Here is a 22,545-nt window from a genome sequence, read left to right as displayed (position 1 = left end):
GTTAACCTATTAGGTTTCTAGTCGGGTGTTCTGTGGCTCGCCATCACAATTTAAAATATAATGCACTCAAAAGTGAATGTATGGTGTTTAAAGCGGGAAACAAATGCCCAACGTATGTACCTCCCATTCTCCTGAACGGTCAGGTACTGAAGAGGGTGACGACCTTCAAATACCTAGGGCATTTGGTAACCGAAGATCTGCGCGATGACGCCGACATCGAAAGGGAACGCAGAGCATTAGCGATGAGAGCCAATATGATAGCGCGCAGGTTTCATCGATGTACAGCCCAAGTAAAAATAACTCTGTTTAGAGCGTACTGTACATCGCTGTATACCTGCAGCTATGGACCAGATATACCCAGCGATCGCTAAATGCTCTGCGGGTCCAGTACAATGATGCATTCAGGGTGCTGTTGCGGCTGCCGCGATACTGCAGCGCGTCCGGGATGTTTGCGGATGCGAGCGTGGACGGTTTCCACGCCACGCTCCGCAAGCGTTGCGCCGCGATGCTCGATAGGGTGCGCGACAGCCGCCACAGCCTCCTGGACGTTGTGGCTAACAGATGGGACAGTGGCCTTCTGAAGCACTGGTCCACTATGCACGTTAGCCTCAATAATAAATTTAATTTAATGTAATATATTTAGTTTAATGTAATATTTTTATTTGTATAAATTTTACGGGGTTGTAATTTATTGTAATTTAATTTAATTTAATTTTTATTGTAAATCTTGACAATGTTATAAGTTTTAATTTTTAATTTAATTTTTATTTTTATTTTATTATTTTAAATCTAATGGAATTTAGTTACGATATGGATTCTATGGTCCGAAATAAATGAATTTTATTTTTTTTTATTTTTATTTTTATTATAGTTACCATTGCATCTCATTTAAGTTCAATATTTAATAAATGTATAGATGAATGCACGTTTCCTGACTTGATGAAAGAAAGCAGAGTGATACCTTTGTACAAAACTGGTGACGTCAAGGATGCCGGTAACTTTAGACCTGTCTCTATTTTGCCTGTACTCAGCAAAATTTTTGAGAAAGTTATGCTAACACAACTTCTTAGTCACTTCAATAGAAATAAATTGTTTCATAAACAGCAGTACGGATTTACTAAGGGTCGATCCACTTTGGATGCTGGCGTAAGTTTGATTAAACATATCTTTGAGGCATGGGAAGCGAAACAAGACGCTATTGGCATTTTCTGTGACTTAACAAAAGCGTTCGACTGTGTGAATCATGAGACGCTGCTATTAAAATTAAATTATTACGGGGTTGAAGGACAGGCTCTGGAGTTATTAAAGTCGTACCTGGTGGATAGAAGTCAGAAGGTAGCCGTAAATGGAATTACGTCTAAGGGGTCTCAGGTTAAGATCGGTGTCCCTCAAGGATCGATATTGGCCCCCCTTTTATTTCTCATTTATGTGAATGACCTTCCATTTATGGCAGAGCAGTTTTCTAAAATTGTCTTATTTGCTGATGACACGTCACTTATATTTCATGTCAACAGAGATTCCGAAGACATTGCCAGTATAAATCATGCTATAGAACAAGTACACGAATGGTTTACTGCTAATAACTTAGTTTTAAATGCAAAAAAAACTAAATGTGTACATTTTAAGCTACCTAACGTAAAACAAAGCGTACAAGGATTGTCAGTTAATAACGAGGTATTAGATATTACGCAAAAAAACATTTTTTTAGGAATAACGGTAGATTCTAGTTTACAATGGGGTCCTCACATTGTGGCACTATCAAAAAGATTGAGCTCAGCGGTATATGCAGTAAAGAAAATTAGGGAGCTAACCGATGAAGATACTGCAAAGATGGTCTACTTTTGTTATTTTCATAGCTTAATGTGTTACGGGCTATTACTTTGGGGCAGAGCTGCTGATGTTGAGACTATTTTTATCTTACAAAAACGAGCAATACGTTCGATTTATGGCCTAAAAAGCCGTCAGTCTCTAAGAGAATTGTTTAAAACCATAAATATTATAACATTGCCTAGTCAATTTATATATGATAATATAATGTACGTGAGAAAAAATCTTACACAGTTTAAAAAAACAAGTGATGTTCACAATTTTAATACTAGGAATAGGAATAATTTATTAGATATAAGAACTAGGCTTAGCAAAGTACGAAAATCATTTTTGGGGCTCTGTACACGTTGCTACAATAAGATACCCGACCATATTGTGAATATGTCAGAAAACAAGTTCAAAGCTGTAATAAAAGATACTTTAATAAAGAAAGGCTATTATTGAGTAGACGATTATTTAACTGATAAACACGTATGGTTGGATACCTTATCTACAGTCAAGAGTGGCATATAAGTTTAATTTTAATAGGCTTGTTTATTATATGTAAATAATTTAATTTATTCTCAACAATTTTTGACTTTCAAAAAGTGTTCTGTAAGAATCTATTTTGAATAAAAATATTATGAATTATGAATTAACAAGGCGAAAAATAAAATGTAGTGTAAATAAGACCTAGCTCGATAATACCATAACATTAATCCATCAGGCTAGCCAGACTCTAGAGTCAATTGGAGAGAGTCTGGCTAGCCAAAAATTGTTGACAGATATTTCGTTGTTGTATCACCAATTGTCTATGATTAAAAAAAAGCTAAAAGTCAGTTGTCAATTTATGTCATTCGTTCAAATTGTTTGCGGTTTATAAGGGGTTTATTTTAAATAATATTAATGTCTATACTGAGTGAGGTTCGCTAATGATTATTTAAGCTCGTAAACAATTACGACAATGTGCGAAGTCGACGTGTAGCGTTGTATAACGAAAAACTGCAATGTTTACAACTGCTAAACAAATCCCAACTAGCAAAATAGTCGTATAAGAATTGATTTACTCAGCCTGTAATCGTATAACAGCCGAGTTACGGTTGTTGAAACACCAATATATCGTATAATAGCGGTTAACTCGACTATTTAGCAATTTTCGCTAATTAGTGCTATAATCATGTCGTATAAACGTTTATAGCACTATCTTTTAGCACTTTTATTCCACCTTTTAATAAATGCTGAGTTAGCGCTACTAAATCACTTTTATTCAGCATAATTGTTCTATTAAAATCATATAACAGCTATAGAATAGCTAATTGTCTGAATAAGGCGCTTTAATACAACTGTTACTCAATTCTCTTCTCTGTTGCTATAAAAGCTTATTAAAAGCAATCCAATAATCATTTAGCAACAATGCTGCTGTAACAGCGCGCTTATATCATAATTCGGGTAATGGGGTTCAAACCGCTGTTATAGGAGCTGAAGTGTATTTACAGGTTTTATTCAAAATGTATTCAGCTTAGAGTACTTTTAAAGAGTTTTGAACTACATTAACAGCACAAGTCAGCCATGTTGTCGTTTCAATATAGTCCGATGGCCAACTGCATGAAACCCTACCTGATAAAAAAAATAGAAAAATCCTACTCTGTAGGGGTAGCTCACTTTTAGTAGCATCAACTGCTCTTGGTCGGCCGCGGCTTAATTTGGCAAATTTTGCGCAAATGGCAAAATAGTGGCACAAAAATTCATCAAAAAAAAACCCCATCGTATAATAGAATTGAGGACAGCAAAACAAAAGTGGTCAGCTACATCCTGTGTTGGCAGGTTCCTGTGTCCTACCGAATTTGTGGTACAACGTGACAGCTACAATTTACCTCATCGAAAAATAGAATGAAAAAAACTGATTGTAATACCTACATTAAATTTGTTGACGTATGTCTTGGTCGGTCTCACCTTAGCCTGGCAGCTTTTGCAGTCCGTCCGCATTAAAAAAAATGTCAATGGCAGCTATCCTACCATACAAGTGACATTCTATTTTTCGATGAGGTAAATTGTAGCTCACTTGGTACCACAAATTCGGTCGGACACAGGAACCAGCCAACACAGGATGTAGCTGACCACTTTTGTTTTTTGATGAATATTTGTACGACTTTTTTGCCACTTGCGCAAAATTTGCCAAGTTAAGCCACGGCCGTCCAAGAGCAGTTGAAGCTGCTAAAAGTCAGCTACCCCTACAGAGTAGTATTTTTCTATTTTTTTATCAGGTAGGGTTTCATGCAGTCGGCCACCGGACTATAAATCCATAAACATGGCGACATCATGTGCTATAAGTGTAGCAGTAAACGCAGTTACTCGACTTATAGTCGAATTAATGAGATATAAGAGAAACTAGATCGTGTAAGCAAATTTTTACTTATTTTAATTAATATTTTTTTATTGAAATTTAAGAAAATAGACGGCCCATGAATATATATGAACCAGTGCCTTTAGTTTTATCAATAAAGTATTTTTCGCGCTAGGTTTTACTGTATTACGTGTACTTACAGACAGTAAAAACTTATGTACACAATCACGGTAAAAATAAATGTCATGGATGACAGCAGTAAAAAAATACTTAAGTACCTTTTTGTTTTATTAGACACGTGAAGACGATTAGGCCTCAAACATAATAAAATAATTGTAATATAATCGCTTACCTGAGATCGTTTTTAGCACATATTAGTTGAATAAAAGCATTTACTGCACTCTTACACATTTAAAATGCCGAGTAAAAGCAATTCGGCTACTTTTACGAAACATTTTTGCTGAGAAAAAGCAGTGCGGCTGCTTTTATAGAACACTTTCACTGAGTAATAGTAAATTGCTAATGTTTATAGAACAAATAGTCGAATAAAAGCACTATCGTTGCTATTAAAACACTAGAAGCGCTTTTATCCACTTTTACTCAACTCTTGCAGCATCGATTTGCTTCTTATACAGCGCTTACTCGATTTTTATAACACTTTTAGTCTGTATAAGTGCGCCTTTTCGCGTTGAGTAAACGCTTACAGGACTTTTATTCGACTGTTTTTACACCTTTTATAGCACCAAAAAGCGAAAATAAAAACGTGCTCTCAACTTTTATAGCACATAGATTTGCTAGTTGGGATGTCAACAAATTAGGAGGTTGGTGCTCTATAAATATTTTGATACTTAGCATATTCGACATAGTACTTATGTATTTTTTTGTAGAAAATCAAAATATTTTCTAGTATCAAAACTATAATTCCTACTACACAAAGTGTGACCAGCCCAAGATTTTTTGAATTTCCCGCCAAACATTTGTGTAATATTTCAGTAGCCAGACTCTAATAAAATATATAAAAAATAGAAAGGATACAAAATGTCACTCCATTTGCCTATAATAATTGAAACACTCAAATGAAAAAGAAAAAAAATCAAAGAACAATATTGTAATTGTAATAAATAGGATGAAATTTCATATTTCGTCAGGTGACAAGTAATAAAATAAAGTAATAAACAAATATTAACCTTATCTTCGTGCTAGCACGGTTCACTATGGCTTTTAATTTGTGATAGTACAGTCGCCGGTAGATATATCGGAACGCCCAAGGTGCTCACAAATATCTGAGCACGCGTCTATTGTCAGGGCGTTAGAGTGCATGTTCAGATATTGTGAACAACTTGGCCGCTCCGATATATCTGATGGTGACTGTACATAATAAGTGAATTTTCACTTCTCATGCTCGTAAAATTGACATTTAAGTCGCGTGTAAGCGGCATAAAGTTTCTTATTATGCTCTAGAGCATAAAGTAAAATCATCTATTACGACCCTTATTAACTAAGCATAAAGTCCAAATTCTGCCATACAAACTGCTAGCTCTGCCAGCCTGCGATGTCAACTTTAGCCAGTCTTCTCCGAGACCACGGGGACAACGCCGTCCTCGAAACGTCGGAGGTAAATCTTAAAACTTAAATACGCGATTAAGTCCCGTTGTACAATTTAATAACGTGTAAAAATCGTGAAAGTTTAAATCAGTGTAATCTACTATTTGATTGTCACCTGACGATTTGGCCTTGGTCACAACGGAGGTCAAATAATAATCCTTACTTAAGGTGGTTCGACTAGGTTACTCAAAACTGAACTCTCGCTAGATGGCGCCACTTTCCAAAATTTCAGGTTTTATTTTTTTGTGGAATGGTCTTGGTATTTGTATACTTAAAAGTATGTTTAGCGCACTCTTTAAGTAAATATTGAACCTTTAAAATAAACACTGAATACTTCATTGTGCAAAAACCACCCTTTAAAGTCGACGGAGTGTTAATGTCACGCTTTTTCCTACTAATAGTGTGTAGTTACTTAATGAAAGCGGATTGAATTTTGTATGAAAATCGAACCACCTTAATTGTTTCATATGCAATAAGTATATAAGCATACTTCATTTAGGTTTGTTATGTTAAAATATTTTAGCACTAGGTACGACTCTTAGGTTTGGTACAAGTAATACCTACAATTCCTACAAAATATGTTTATTTTGATGTATTTTAGAAATTATACGAGTATGTTACGTTATATTAGAGTATAGTACACAGGGTGAAATTGTTATGTTTAACCATACTCTGACGGATGAATATGTAGGTCTACTAAACAACTTCTACTATGGGGCTAACCCAGAAAACGCAAAAAAACATGTACCGTCTCATATATTTTCGTGAATCACATGACAATGTTTTTTATATAACAGCTAATTTTTTTTTGCGATTTCGGGGTTCGCCCCATAGTAAAAGTTGTTCAGTATGGCCCACAATCCACATATCAATACTTTGCGCATCATCATCATTCTAGCCTTCAGTCGCCCACTGCTGAGCATAAGCTTCCTCTCTTCCTACACGCCACTTAATCCGCATATTATTATTACTGATTACTTACCCCCCCCCCCCCCCCCTTTTACTTAGCGTATCGTCAAACATAACTATTTCACTCTGTATAGAGTAGGTAGAGTATAAAAAGACATTGAGAAGTAGTGTAGAAGAGGCCTACTTACATTATAATTATGTAAACGTTTTCATAATTTTAATAAATAATTTTATGAATTATGTACCTGTTATTCTTATTATTAACCAGGCCAGAATCTTAATAACAAAACGTTAAAATACGCGAGTGACCCGTTCTTAATATATTTAACATGCCAGAATCATCTACTAAGGTAAACGTCCCAGTGCTCGACATGCTAATTGCCCAATAGATGGCACCCTCTTGTCATCCTTTATTGTTAATGAGTTGTACGTCAACTCATTAACAACCCTCAGATCACTCACAGCAGAAAACTATCAAAATTCCCATACAATAAAATTTTGCGAACTCTTTAATAGATGACAGACGGTTTGGTGCAACCGACCCTAAATGTCGTATCAAAATAAACTCAAAACATTAAAACAATGTAAAACACAGAATCAGCCTCAAGGGGTCTTGGACTTTTACATTGCATTTTCTTTAAGGGATTTCTAATAAGCACGAATTTAGCACTAACTACCTCTGGAAGACCATATTATATGCTACCGTTTCTCGAAGGGTGCGTTGAAAAAAGTTAAGTAGGTATGAGATGAACATAGATTGATCAGGTGAAAGGGAATACATTCTGTGCCTAATAGCGATGTTACTGCAAGTAAAATCAAAGCAGTTTCTTTGTTTCATATTGCCAGCTCTAAGTACTTTTTAAGGGAAGATAGAGAACTAGCTGCCCTTAATAAATAAAATCCTTTTCTATTTATAGAATTATTCCAAAAAATACTAGTGTACGTTTTTTTAAATAATTCTCGTGTGCTTTATTTCGTGCGTAAAAAAAAACTATCGTGATGTTCAAAACAGATTAAATACGTACTTACATTATTTCTAACAGAGAATGTCTGAAAGTGACAGTTTTATTTGCACGAAGATAGATGGCGCTGTTCGGCCGCCGTATTCGATATTTAAATCTCATTTGTTTTGAACTCCGAATTTGAATAACCTCGTTTCATGGCGCAATCTATTTTACATTTTTATTTGAATTTAGAATTGGAATCGACGTGATATTTTCATAGCAAGGTTTGAAGAGATTTATGTTGATATTTGTAAGCAATAAAAAACGAATAGTAGGTAATAATAGTCCTACCTACCTAAGTACTAAACTAACCGTCAAACCACTCAACTTCACAAGTTTAATAGGTACCTACGTAAATACGTATATATATATATATACATATATATATATATATATATATATATATATATATATATATATATATATATATATTTATTTATATTATAGGACATTTTTACACAAATTGACTAAGCCCCACGGTACGCTCAAGAAGGCTTGTGTTGTGGGTACTCAGACAACGATATATATAATATATAAATACTTAAATACATAGAAAACAACCATGACTCAGGAACAAATATCTGTATCATCATACAAATAAATGCCCTTACCAGGATTCGAACCCAGGACCATCGGCTTCATAGGCAGGCCCAAGTAACAATTTGTGGTTCTATAGTAGTCGATAGAACGTTTCCCAAATACCACCTAAGGTCCTATAAAAGACCAATGAAGATTGTATAAAGCCGAAATGGCGCAATGTGCCATTCAGTGATATAGTAGACCTGTAGCAGTGTCAGTCGTGACGTTTTAGGTCTATAAAAGTGATGTGATGATCACTTTTGTGCTAATTTGTTGTCAGTAACGCCATTATAGTGTTAATTTATACTATAGTGACATTTGAGATTCCATTATAGTGCTTGTTTTATACTATAGTAGTATTTGAAATTGTATTATAGTGCTTTTTTATACTATTGTAGAATTCATAGTTCCTTTACTACGAAATTTGCTATCAAGTTTTCCATCAACTGTTGTGAGTGGTTTTGTTGTGTGTTTACTTCACAAAAACGGTACTAAGTAAAATGGTGATAAGTAAAGACTTTATATTAATATGCGCCATTTAGATGTCGAATAATTCGGTCCTTAGTGCAAAAAGTATATGGGACGGAAGTTTTACCGTTAGAATAGTATTAGTTTAATGAGGAATTTTAAATGCCCCCTCGATTTATTTATGTTTTTAATAAAATAATTTAATAAAATATCATGATATTCACCATAGTTACTACTATACAGCCAAGAAGTAAATCCGACGCTTTTATAGGCTAACTATAGAACTTACGACGAAATATTCACCGCCATCATGATTAAAATTAGGGTTCCACAAGAATTTTGCTGTGACCCAGTTACACCTACAAACTCTTTAGAAAGATATAGGATTTTTTTTAATTTAGATGTAGTCATTACTGTTGTTTCCTTTTTCAGTGTGATTGGTAAAAAAAATGTGCTAATAATGGATGTCGATAAATATCTAAACCGTCACGATTTTATGCTTGTATTAAATCATTGATGATAAATCTCACCTACAGTCACTAATATCACTGGGGTCTTTTTTATCAATTCATTAAAATATAAAAATATTTTGTACGGAACCACATTATGTGGCTTAGGCCTGAACTTATATAAGCAAGATATAAGTAGCCATTACAGATCAAATTTATCATTTACAAGTAGTCGTTTTCTACCTTTATGTATCTAACTCGGTTTATAAAAGACATAAAAACTCAACTATAACGCTGTTGTCTTTTAAAAGAAAAAACAAAACCACTATACAACAGTTTTGTGATATAAAAGAGTCATTGTGAAGTTTACAGCGATGAGATATAATAGGGATTTAAAAACTACTAAAGCGCTTTTTAACGCTATAAATATGTCCCAAAAAAGCTACTATAGAGCAAAACAGTTCTATAATAGTGTTCATATAACTACTAAAGTATTATGTACTATAGCAGTGATCTCTAAAGCTACTATATCCTGAAATCGTTGTATAGCTGGGTTTTTGTCACTGTTAGAACACAAAACTATAGCGGCTAGCAGGGAACCTTAATAGCGCAAACTACTAAAGTATTATGTACTATAGCAGTGATCTCTAAAGCCACTATATCCTAAAATCGTTGTATAGTTGGGTTTTTGTCACTGTTAAAACACAAAACTATAGCGGCTTGGCAGGGAACCTTAATAGCGCAAATTAGTTGCATAAAAGTGATTCCAAATACTATTATACAGTAATATTGCTCTATAGTGGTTATATTTGAACCTGTTATAGTACACGCCTATAACGGCTCTATAAAATGATGAAATAAACCTTTACATCAATTGCTTATAGAATATATTAGCTGTATAAGCCTATAGAGCAAAAAGGTGTTGCCAAGCGCTTTTATACGACAGGTGGTCACCTCTGAAACCTTAATACGACGTCTATACAAGCTTTTAGCGATACAAACTAAAATTATAGGACTAAAATGTTACTTGGGGGTTGGGGGGTCACTACCCACTAGGCCAGATCGGTCGTCAAATTACCAATGTTCTTTTTATTTTTGTCTGTGTTTTTATTCATCATCTTCCTCGCGTTGTCCTGGTATTTTGCCACGGCTCATGGGAACCTGAGATTCGCTTGGCAACTAATCCCAAGAATTGGCGTAGGCACTAGTTTTTACGAAAGCTACTGCCATCTGATCTTCCAACCCAGAGGTTAACTAGGCCTTAATGAGGATTAGTCCGGTTTTCTCACGATGTTTTCATTCACTAAAAAGCGACTGGTAAATATCAAACGATATTTCGTATTTACATACATAAGTTACGAAAAACTCATTGGTAAACAAATGTACCTACATATTTTCTTTCTTCAAAGTTAGCCTATACGTACCCCATTCAAGTCTTATTCTTCCGGTAAAGCTCCAAAGATCATTGTCCAAAACTCATTTCGAGATTCCAATAGAAGAGCACAATGGGGGACAAAGCTGAACATAAATCAAACGGTTAATCGATGTCGCTCGGTCGTTAATTTGTCGCTCGCTTTCAGAATAGGGGCGGGGGTGGGCGTGAATGACAGAAGCTTGGAAATTAATAGCTGTGGAACGTGAATTTTACAAATAGGGGTATTATTAATTGTATGTTATTTTTAATATGTCATTTTGTACAATAAAGATTGAATAAAGAGTTTACTACTACTACTATTACTGCAATGTTCTGCCGCTAGAGTGCAGCACTAGTTAGTAAACCATACTTATACATACTGTGCCTTAAACTGTTTTTTGACAAGTTTTCACAGACAATAAAATATGACATTGATGCATCAAGGCGGTTTGTTAACAAGGGCCTACCGGGAAACGCGTGAATAGCGATGAAAATTACATGAAAGATACATGTATCTTTCAAAGGCCCCTGTATTTTTCAATAAAATACAGTGTCTTTCCTTGCGGATCTTCGATTGAATCTTTCGCAAGTTTATGTTTTTTACGTGTAAAATACATTGTATTTTTCACATTATTATATTATATTATGAATAGTGACTCGGAACGTATTGGCTCTCATACAAACAGGTGACTTTTTATTCCGCTCAGACTATATTTCGATATCAGTTAACTAAAGAGGTTGAAATTATCAATTATGACGAAATACTTATAAATTGGAATCGTTAATCTATGCTCTATGTGACATGTGACATGAACGTGAAGTCAATTTTGCGTCAAAGGCATGACAGATTGACAAGACAAGTCATTATTAAATAAACATGTAAAATACACAGTATAAAACAGGTATTATACGTGTATGATTGTATTTGTCAGACAAACGGCAGTTTTGTTTTTTTCGAAAGTTACATGTATTTTATAGGAAAGATACAAACTTTCGAAAGAAACAACATTTAGTTAGAGTCCGTACGGAAAGAGAAGAATCGTGAAATGTAGGGGAGCCCATACAGTCTACGACTCTTCTCTTTCCGCACAGACTCTATTTGCCTCTTTATCGCTCGAATATGCAAGAGTGATAGAGAGGTTTGATAACGAAATTTAGATTTTCTTGTTTCGCGGTAGACTCCAAATTGTGATGGATAGTGGTAGTGGCGCCCCCTACGCAGAGTTTTGCGTAATATTCCCTATTGATGAAATCAGTGCTTGGTGAGAGAAAAGGCGCGAACTATAGTTCGTTTTTTTTAGCATTAGAAAGAACTTGCAAGAAGGTAAGCGATCTTGACAAGTCTTTTAATTGAAAAACGCTTTTTAAAATTCAAAAACTATTACTTATGAAAGCAGAAGAATATAAATGATCGTATTAGATTCATAATTGTTACATATTTGCCGTAACTTATTTTTAAAATGTGTTTTTAAATTAAAAGACACATCAAGATTGTTTACCTAATTTCTAATGCTAAAAAAAACGAACTATACAATAAACGACAACCTGAAATGTACCTATAATATTTTTCAAACTCGATGGGTAGGGTGGCAGGTGTCATCTCCGTATAATTTATAACCTAAAAACGCAAAATCAGTGTATTGAAACCTGTCATCCTATCCTACTCATCGAGTTTGAAAATAGTTATTTACGATACAAGTGCGGAAAAGAGGAAATTCGCGACTCGTGTCGATTTAAAAGCCACTCGTTTCGAATTTCCTCTTTTCCGCACTTGTATCGTAAATAACTAATAACGTCTTCGCTGACGCTGGTCAATTAACTTTCGCAAACCGTGTCGAATTAAAAGCTACTCGTTTCGAATTTCCTCTTTTCCGCACTTGTATCGTAAATAACTAATAACGCCTTCGCTGACGCTGGTCAATTAACTTTCGCAAACCGTGTCGAATTAAAAACCACTCGTATCGAATTTCCTCTTTTCCGCACTTGTATCGTAAATAACTAATAACGTCTTCGCTGACGCTGGTCAATTAACTTTCGCAAACCGTGTCGAATTAAAAGCCACTCGTTTCGAATTTCCTCTTTTCCGCACTAGTATCGTAAATAACTAATAACGCCTTCGCTGACGCTGGTCAATTAACTTTCGCTCGATCAAAAAGAATTTGAAATATTATGAAAGTTCGAATAGGCCTCCTTGTCTATGTAAATAATCAGCCGAGCGCAGCGAGTGCTTTGCCAATATTTGCCGTTTAAAGACTATTGGGGGACTTGTGCTGTGAATTGTGCTTTTCGCTTTGTTCCATTTGCTTTTATATTTTACTGATAAAGGGTTTACAATTATAAGGGAAATATGCGTCAATAATTTTTACAGTACACATGGTGCTACTTTACCGCACTAGTGCGATAATTAGCACATTACGTAAGTTACGTAACGTAACTATGTCGAAAATGTAAATGGCCATGTTTTACAGCACATATCTACCTATTATGTACTGTAAAACGTTGTACGATACATGTGCGAAAAGGTAATTCGCAACTCGTGTCAATTTGAAACACTCCACTCGGTCGTGTTTTAATTTATCACCACTCGTTGCGAATTTCCCATTTTTGCACCTGCATCGTAATGTACTATTACAGTAGGTACCTACATATGGTCCTATTTTCCCGCACTAGTGTGTAAAATAGCACTTTTCATGCGATGTCAAAAGTTTAAAGGGCCATATGTACTGTAAAACGTTGTACGATACACGTGCGAATAGGTAATTCGCAACTCGTGTCGATTTAAAACACTCCCTTCGGTCGTGTTTCAATTTATCGCCACTCGTTTCGAATTTCCTCTTTTCCGCACTTGTATCGTAAATAAATATTACAGCTCACTAAAATCAAAAAAACATAACATACAAATTAAGAATTTTAGTTATACAATAAATTAAACTAAGATGGAACAACAAGGTACCTAACAACAGACGGTCTTATAGCTAAAGAGCAATTTCTTCCAGACAACCTTTAAATAAAAAACACAACATACAGGGTGTCAACTATTGGGCAATAGCATGTCGAGAACTGGGCTTACCTTCCTAATTGAGACCATAAGAAATAAATTCGCCATCGTGGCCTTTATTGTTAAGTAGTAGGTACCTAAGTAGGAAATCCACGGTATTCATTTCCTTCTAGAATATGGCAAAAAGCCTTAATAAAGACCGTCTTTAAAATCCTTACTCTGCTGTCAGGAGAACGCATGATACAAGTTTACTTATTGAGAGCTTAGAAAAAAGAGGGTTCTGTCCAATGACTTTTTATTTATGTAGACGTGTGACGTTCATAGTTGACAAAACTAAAATTTTATCCAACGATTTTGACAACTTGACAGGTTGGCGTCACCCATACGACTAACTAAATATAGGTTCCGGAACCTATATTTAATGGCTCACGATCGTGCGCCTGGTACCATATCTACCTCAATTTACTTACATCTATGGTTCTGTCGTTGCGCTGTTGGCTGCGTGCGTGACATTGTGCAGTGGTAATGGGACATTAGGTTAATCATATAGATAGCCTAAGCTTAAGTGCTTGATAACCTTCCCGACTCTTCCTGAGGAGACTTATAACTACATAATTAAAAGACAATGTTTCAATAAGTATAACGTGACTAGTTTGGCGGACGATATTTAGGCAACCATTCGTGTGTAAATATGGTATTTTTTGTCAAATTTGAACGATTATTTATACTTGGTCAAGCAAATCTTGTCAGTAGAAAAAGGCGGCAAATTTAAAAAATGTAGGCGCGCAGGGTTATAGTCCCATAGAAAATTTGAATTTCGCGCCTTTTTCTACTGACAAGATCTGCTTGACCAAGTATAACCTGGAATATTTTATGTGTGTGTGTGTTACTTGTTTGAGTGCTCTAGCTGTTAAAGTAAGCTACACATGTATAGCTTAGAGATCATTTGGATGCGAGCACGCCGGAAGCGAGACGTGCGTGGATTGCAAATGGCGTCGAACACTTCCGGTAGCTGAGCCGATGGGAGAGTAAAGGCTTTATCAATGCTCGTCTAGCTTTAGTGTCTAAATTCTTTGCACAACTATTGAGGTACACCGTTGAAACCCGCGCGATGGTTATATTTTTCGTCACACCTTTTTTTTTTTTAGGGTTCCGTACCCAAAGGGTAAAACGGGACCCTATTACTAAGACTCCGCTGTCCGTCCGTCCGTCCGTCTGTCACCAAGCTGTATCTCACGAACCGTGATAGCTAGACAGTTAAAATTTTCACAGATGATGTATTTCTGTTGCCGCTATAACAACAAATACTAAAAACAGAATAAAATAAAGTGTTAAGTGGGGTCCCATACAACAACGTGATTTGTGACCGAAGTTAAGCAACGTCGGGCGGGGTCAGTACTTGGATGGGTGACCGTTTTTTTGCCGTTTTTTGCATTATGTTACGGAACCCTTCGTGCGCGAGTCCGACTCGCACTTGCCCGGTTTTTTTTATTTCTAATTTCCTAGCTTTGCCAGGGGTGCGAAACTCCTAACTTCGAGCAAACGCGGCTCCGTTCGGTTCAGCATTGCTCCGAGCAATTATTAGGGTTGACACAACTTGACGTCCTTTTGCGTGCACGACCACAGATAAGATAAAGTTTGGCAACCCTAAATAGACGAAAGGGATGCCAGAAGGGTAAGGGAAGTGCCATATATTAGAAAGGGACGGCATCATTCGACCTGAACCGCTGTCAAACTTCGGTTTTGTAGGAAGTGTCCTTTCTGTACGGTAGTACTATTATTTATTCTGTAGTTTTCTATAATATGTTAAGTTTGACGTAGGTAGGCTACCAAACCAAACCAACTGTACAAAAAAAAAAAAACTACAATATTTTCTCACAGTCACAACATACGAACAAATAAAAAGGAGCTTCTTAGATTATTGCAAATGTTTGTAAATTAAGAATTTCTCTTTCGCATCTTACGATCAACATTTCTGCGAAAACCAAAGGAAATTACTTTCGTAGAAATCTTTTTTCGTTTATAGACGCACAATTCTACATTCTTTTTGTTATCAAATCATCGCTGCATTTTCTTCCCGGGTTCGAATCCCGGTAGCAAACTTACAAACCCTATATTTGAGTTCTAGCGCGAACTGAACTGGATTAGCTTTTGTATATGCATAAATTGGACCAAACCCTCTGTTACTTACATAGGATAGTTCTTATTAATCATCATCATCATCTTCATTCCTCGCAGACAAAGTTGCGGGCAGAAGTTAGAAGTAATTTAAAGTCTGACTAGGAATATTTATGATCACGCGCCATGTTGCGGAATTTCACTTGAACTAATTTTTTCATACTGAACTGTCACCCTATACCAAAGAGAATAGATAGTATAGAGGGGTCCTGTCATTGTCAATTTTGTAGTCACGGTACATTTACTGCCATCTATCGACACACGATTAAAACTTAAAATAAAATTGAAAATGTATAAAATAATCAAAATATGTTTACGGATAAATGATTCTTATTTTTTATTGTTCCATACTGACCCATGTTCTTTCACTGATATGTGTTAAAATTGTTAAATACCAAACGGTGTCGTTAACGCCATCTAGCCGAGAATAGGCCAAAGGTAATGGCGCCATCTATTCGAGAATGACTTTTCCTTGGCCGTCCGAGGCACGTTTTTTTCTTAGACTTTATTTATCTTATACGGAGTTATATATATATCTGCCTATACTATGAGAATAACAGCGCCCTCTTGACAATGATCAATTGGTCATATTATAGGTATATTACTTACTTACTAGTTTGGCGCGATGACCCAAAATGAGTATTGGCCGCCAACACAAGAGCACGCCATTTTACTCGGTCCTGCGCGGATTCACGCCAGTTTTCACTGACGCCGAGCTCCCGGAGTCTGCTCCACTCGATCTGCCCACCGATAGGACAACCTACAGGACGGCGTCCAGTCGGTCGACCCAAGCCCAAGTATGCTCTCTTTACAGCACGATCTACCCATTCTTTCGAGACTCATATATTATATTACTGGTCAGGCTTTATTCACCACGCAAAATTTGCTTTAAAAAACATCCCGTACCCATGATTCCATTTGTTCTGCGTTCCACTGGGCCATGGCTCCACTAATATTGACTCTTCCTGCCCTTGACCGCCCCAATGAGGACACACATTAGCTACTTTTTTAACCACTCTCCATGAAGTCATAAAATGACGTCACATTCACAGCGAGCTGACCCAAATAGCTACGACGCATTTAGGAACGAGGGTCTGCTGTTTCACTACTAGTGATGGACCGTTTTAATGGCGAGTATTTTACCTGCTTTTATTTTTTTAAGTATTTTAATCTGTAGGTACTTAAGCCCCTGCTACACGGTCGCCGACAAGCCTTCAGACCGCGCGGCCTTGGTCCGGACCGTGTAGTGTAGTGTAGACAGTTGTTACCAACAAAATTTGACCAAAACTGACCAAGGACAGTCCAAGGTCAGACGGCTAGAAGGCTTGTCGGCGACCGTGTAGCAAGGGCTCTAGTATTTGCAGGTATGGCGCCATCTTTTCGAGCGATGGCGCCACACCTTTGGCCTATTCTCGTGTAGATGGCGATACTTTTTGACATTTAACAGATTTAACACATATCAGTGAAAAAATTATGATCAAAGTCAAATGGCGTTCTAAAAGTGTTAATCATTTGTGTCGAAAGATGGCACTAAATGTACTGACTACATAATTTACTCTGATAATATTCCTCTATTTGAAATTCTATTTGGTATAAACAATAAAAACTAGAATAAAAATGTAAGGAAACTGTAAATTACGATACAAGTGCAAAAGGTGGAAAATTACCTATTCGCACGTGTATCGTACAATTTATAGTACATATTGCCCTTTCAATTTTCAACATAGTCACGTAAAATGCTAATTACCGCACCAGAGCAGTAAACTACACCATATCTACTGTAAAAGGGCATTCGGGCATAAATTCTTAAGGTTCAACTGATTTTTAACAAGTATTTTTTACTCTGTAGTATTTCATAGGGAATGCGGACAAGCCTCAGCGACCATAATGGGAAGTTACCGCCGAAGTAGAAAACTACAAAACTGTGTGTTTAGTTAAAGCACTACATTTTTGTTTGTTTTTGTTGGTCTACTGCTCGCAGTTAACTCCAGTATTTTATCGTATAAAAAGGCGTATAAAAACAAGGTAGAATAGCAAAGTTAATGCATAACTTAGGATGAACTATGGTGAATGGTAATTTCAAAACATTGCATCAGGTACAAATCTGAGGTCCTCACTCTAATTATGCGCCTTATGGGAGATTCATATCAAATAAATACCATATTTTTAAAATCTGAATAAGTATTAGGTACGTCTTACGTCCTGTACCTACTTGAATGAGTAGGTATGTATACAAATTCAACACTTTCTCCGAACAAGTCTGAAATCAGTATCATTGAATATTCAACACGAAACAATACTCTTAAAATGCCTTGAAAATCTCGTTAACGTTACCTAAAGAAGGTGCGAGTTGGCACCTTTCCCATTCTAAAACACCACGATAACTTAACCACTTATAAGTCCTTAATGCCTTTAAAATAGGGTATTATATCGCACATTTTATGAGCTTTACTAAGTGGTTTTTCTTCAGCAAGGTTTGAACACGTTTACATAAAAAATGTGGACTATTCCAGGCTGCATTGAGCTCAAAAACCGTTCGTACCCTAATCTCAGATAGGTACCTACCTACTATAAATGTAGTAGCGGTGCAGGTATATTACTTTTAGATTGAGAGACTAAGGGTCAGTTGCACCAAACTGTTCGTATCGTTAAAGAGTTCGCTAAATTTTTATGTATGGAAAGTTTCATAGTAAAGTGCCAGGGGGCGCCGGCTGACGTTGATCAGTATGTCAAATGTGGGTGGTGCAACTGGCCCTTAGACTGGTAAATTTTTAAACTAGTCAAGTAGGTAGGTACCTATCTATAGGCCTTAGTTGCCCCTGGGTTAAAAACTTCCTGGAAACAAATTCTGAATTCTGGTTTTGATTGATGTGTGTCATTGCAATCATAGTGCGATTATTGGTGCGCGTGTTCTGCCTAGTGATATCAATAACAACATTGTCAGTAAGAACTGTCCTCCTGTATATAAGCATATAGTTCTGGTATAAGCTTTAAATGTAGTTACTGGAGCCGAACAGAACCGAGACGTGTTCCTATTGGCAATCCGCCATTTTCACGGTAAAATAATGGATAAACTTTATCGAGCAGCCAGCAACTAAACAGGATGAAACTTAAAGCATAAATGGAATATAAAACTAAAACTAACTAACGTAGGCTGAAAACAAAGAACAAACAAATACATAAAGGATATGGCCGTCAGGCGGGTATTTACCTTGTAACTCAATTACTCTGAAAATAAACTCTATGTTGCAATATTGTTCACTAGTAATTTTTTACGAAAATTAGACATGTTTTCGTGGTTTTTTTCCTATCGGGCCAAAGGACCTTAAGGACCCCGGGCCTAAAATATGGAAAACGTGGTTTCAGTTAAAGGAGGTTAAAGGTCCTGGAATTTACCGTAGCTTATACTTTTATGGGGCCCTTAACTGAGATGTGAAACATTTCAGTAAAGGTAATAGAAGTATGCATTATTACAAAAAAATAAAACACAGGTTTATTAATAATACATTTATTCAATCGAAGATATTTAATACTTAGTTACATGTTAATAGCTTATGGCTTACATGTACTATACAAAATAGTTGTGCATCGATTTGTTCTAACAAAATCTATGAGTATATATATTTTAGTTATGTTACAGTAGAAAAGTAAATGCCCTTAAATTCTATAAAATATAAAGAACACACAAATCAATATCAAAACTAGATAAATGCAAATATGACTGTTTATCAGTCAGATTTAGTAAAAAAAGACACAAAACGTCGTCGATTAGTCTATTCCTACTACTTATTCTACTTCTTTTTACTATTATAGCGCCTAAGTATTAAATAGGTAAGTTATGTTTTATTTTAATAATTGTAATTTTGACATAAGTAAGTAATTAAATATTATTTAAGGTTTTAGTATTTTGAACGAATTTAGCAATTTCTTCAACGTTTGCCCACATCTTTTCCCACAATGGTTTTTGAGCAATGATATTCATCATTTGAGTACCTGAACCCTGCGCAAGGGCTTCTTTACTCTTTTCTGTAAATTGAGTCGCTATATTCACAGTTTCTTTCACCAACTTTTCGCATTGTTCAATTGAACTGACTCGATTTTTTCCGTTAAAACTAATCATAGGTTCGTCTTCTATATCATCATTATCTTCATCTGTATCATTTAAATCTATTAAGTTGTCACCAAACATCGGTTTTCTGATTTTCGGCCGAACTTCAGTACTTTTCCACCTATCTGGTAGTTCATTATCCATTTTCTGTAGGAAAGCAGCTGCTGCTGAGATAGTGCGTTGCCCAGTTACCTGCCAACTATTTAGGACAACATCTGAAAAATGGTTCATGATGTCAAAAACCAGGTCTTCATCGGCGATTTTCCTTGTAAGTAAATTCGCTTGAGCTACCAGACAAGTAAAGTGCTCTGTCATAGTCTCTTGTTTACTATCCCAAACACCGCAAACAATTTCTCTCCTCAGCAAACTCTGTTCAGCATGGCCCCAGTATTGTTGAAGGAAATCTTTCTTAAAATCTTCAATATTCAACCAACGCTCTTTAAATATTATTGCCCAGCTGTAAGCATCTCCTTGTAAACAATCAACTATGTTTTCAACTGTGCGATATTCACTAGGTATCTCTTCTAAGTAATCGGTTAGATCTTCAAGGAAATTTAGCGGATGACGGAATTTGGGTGACGCGAATTCTGGCCTTTTAATATTATTCAATTCCGCCTTCATTTGTTCTTCTAGTTCATTTAGTTTTGTGTGTATATTGTCCACTTTGGCTATCGCTGATAGTACCTTTTCATTCTGGACATTAGTGGCGCATTGTTTTTCTTGTGGCGATAAACACATTTTTGATAATGTGGTTTCGGAGACTTTGATACCTTCTCTTACGTAAGTGATTCTTTGGAGTGCAGTCCTTAATTCTTCTATTTTCTTTTTCATCGCCATTGTGATAAAATCTGGAAAATAAAAACAAACGTTTTATTGTTTGTAAAATACCCTAAATATGTTAATCCTTCGCGTGGTAAATTCTCCCAGTGAGACATGTCATTTGGAAATTAATTAATTGACAGAAATTTTCCAATAAATCTCAATTAAAATATTTATTGTTAAACACCCAATGAAACATAAGTGTATTTAATACATAAAATATGATTTATTAAATACTTTATATCATTGAAATTGTTTAATAACATTTACACAATTAAGTTAGCTCAAGACAAACTCCTAAAAAATAGTTATTTGTTTTACAAGGGGGCAAAGTTGTTGTTTAACCGCTCGTGCTAATATTGATACCCGAGCAAGCGAAAGATTCCAAAATTGGAATCGAAAAATGGAATCTTGAGCGTTGCGAGGATTTCAAAGCACGAGGGTTAAACAAAATTTGCCCCGAGTGAAACACAAACTTTTCACCACACCAACCCGAAGCAAATATTAAATGTAAAATATCAAACAAAATCAAACCAAATCAAATCCAAATGAATGTTATTAAATATTTATCATCCAAAATCATCATTTAAAAGTCAATTCTACCAGCAAACATAAGAAAACAACTCAAAATTTGCATTTTATTACTTTGCCTCATATGTGAATAAAATGCAACTTTGCTATCAGTTTTTGAAGTGCAAAGTAAGCCTTTCCGAGCTGGTGTGGTGAAAAATATATGAATCATAAATTATTTTGATTGCTTACCAGAAACAGGTACTCAGAACAGCAATAAGTTGTTTAGTCGAAAACAAATGATATTCACTGATACGATTAAGATTTATTAATTTATACTCTATTGTACAAAATACAAATATGTAAATTACATTACATACTACATAGTCTCCTAAAGTTGAACTTTAACTCACTTCACTTGTTCAGTGGACCGCTGTCCAAATCATACTGTTGATAAATTAAGAATAGCATGGTATTTATGTTATTTTTGCGTTATCTCTCCCTTATCATTAGTGACAGGGGAGGGCAGACAAGAAGACATAGAATTACTATAGAAAGAGATAGCGTTATCGTCGTTGTTCATTTATTTCATGTGAAAAAAGTAGACTTACGATTAAGACGAAACAGGAGCTGACTTTTAAATATTTTAGGTAAATATACCCGTCTCGCTAACGGAAGCGGCACCTAAAAGTAGTGCGATAAGGACAAGGCGAAAAATCCTGCGTAAAAATCTCAAAAATCGAGGTTTCGTACTCCTCTGTTTCCTCCTCCAAAACTTAACCAATCGTAACCAAATTTGGAAATCTAAATGATAATGAAATTATCTGTGTCGGACCATTTTGCTTTTTTGGCTAATTGATATCAGTTTTGAATGCCACACCTCTCATTGCGGCATAGTCAATTAGGCCATTTTGGCCATTTTTGAAGGGCTCTAGCGCCTTAAAAAACAAAAATATCAAAAAAAAGCAAAACGGTCCGACACAGATATTGACAATATTAATCTGTGTTGAAAAAATCATTGCTCTAGCTTCAAAAACCACGGAGGAAAACGAGGAGTACGTTTGTATGGAGAAATGACCACTCTCGTTGGCTCTTAAGAGTAGCCGAAAGAACTTTAAACCTGTTTGCTGTATGTAGGAGAGAGTGGGACAAAATAGGGTGCCTAGCTCATTTAGACGATGCGAGAACTCGCATGCGAGTTTTATTACATTGCGGGTTTTGATCGCCGGTCGGTTGAATTGGACGTAACCAACAGTCTGCAATGTAACTAAAATCGCATGTGAGTTCGCGCGCCGTCTAAATCAGCCCTAGGGTTTTATGAGCAATAGAGCTGATAACGTGCGACACAAAATTG

General features: G+C 35.8%; 1 protein-coding gene across 1 annotated transcript in view; it reads right to left on the bottom strand.

The window, feature by feature from the left end:
• Window positions 1-367: 367 nt before the first annotated feature.
• LOC134799680 (uncharacterized) overlaps window positions 368-22,545 on the bottom strand; it is a 39,915-nt gene continuing 17,737 nt past the window's right edge. Inside the window, exon 3 of the mRNA XM_063772120.1 lies at window positions 368-607. Coding sequence (XP_063628190.1) covers window positions 368-607 — 240 coding nt within the window. The remainder of the gene's footprint in view (window positions 608-22,545) is intronic.

The sequence above is a fragment of the Cydia splendana genome, chromosome 18 (genome assembly GCF_910591565.1).
Source record: "Cydia splendana chromosome 18, ilCydSple1.2, whole genome shotgun sequence".
Classification (NCBI taxonomy): Eukaryota; Metazoa; Arthropoda; class Insecta; order Lepidoptera; family Tortricidae; genus Cydia; species Cydia splendana.
Note: the sequence above shows the minus strand (reverse complement) of the source record. Positions and strands in the feature narration are given on the sequence as shown.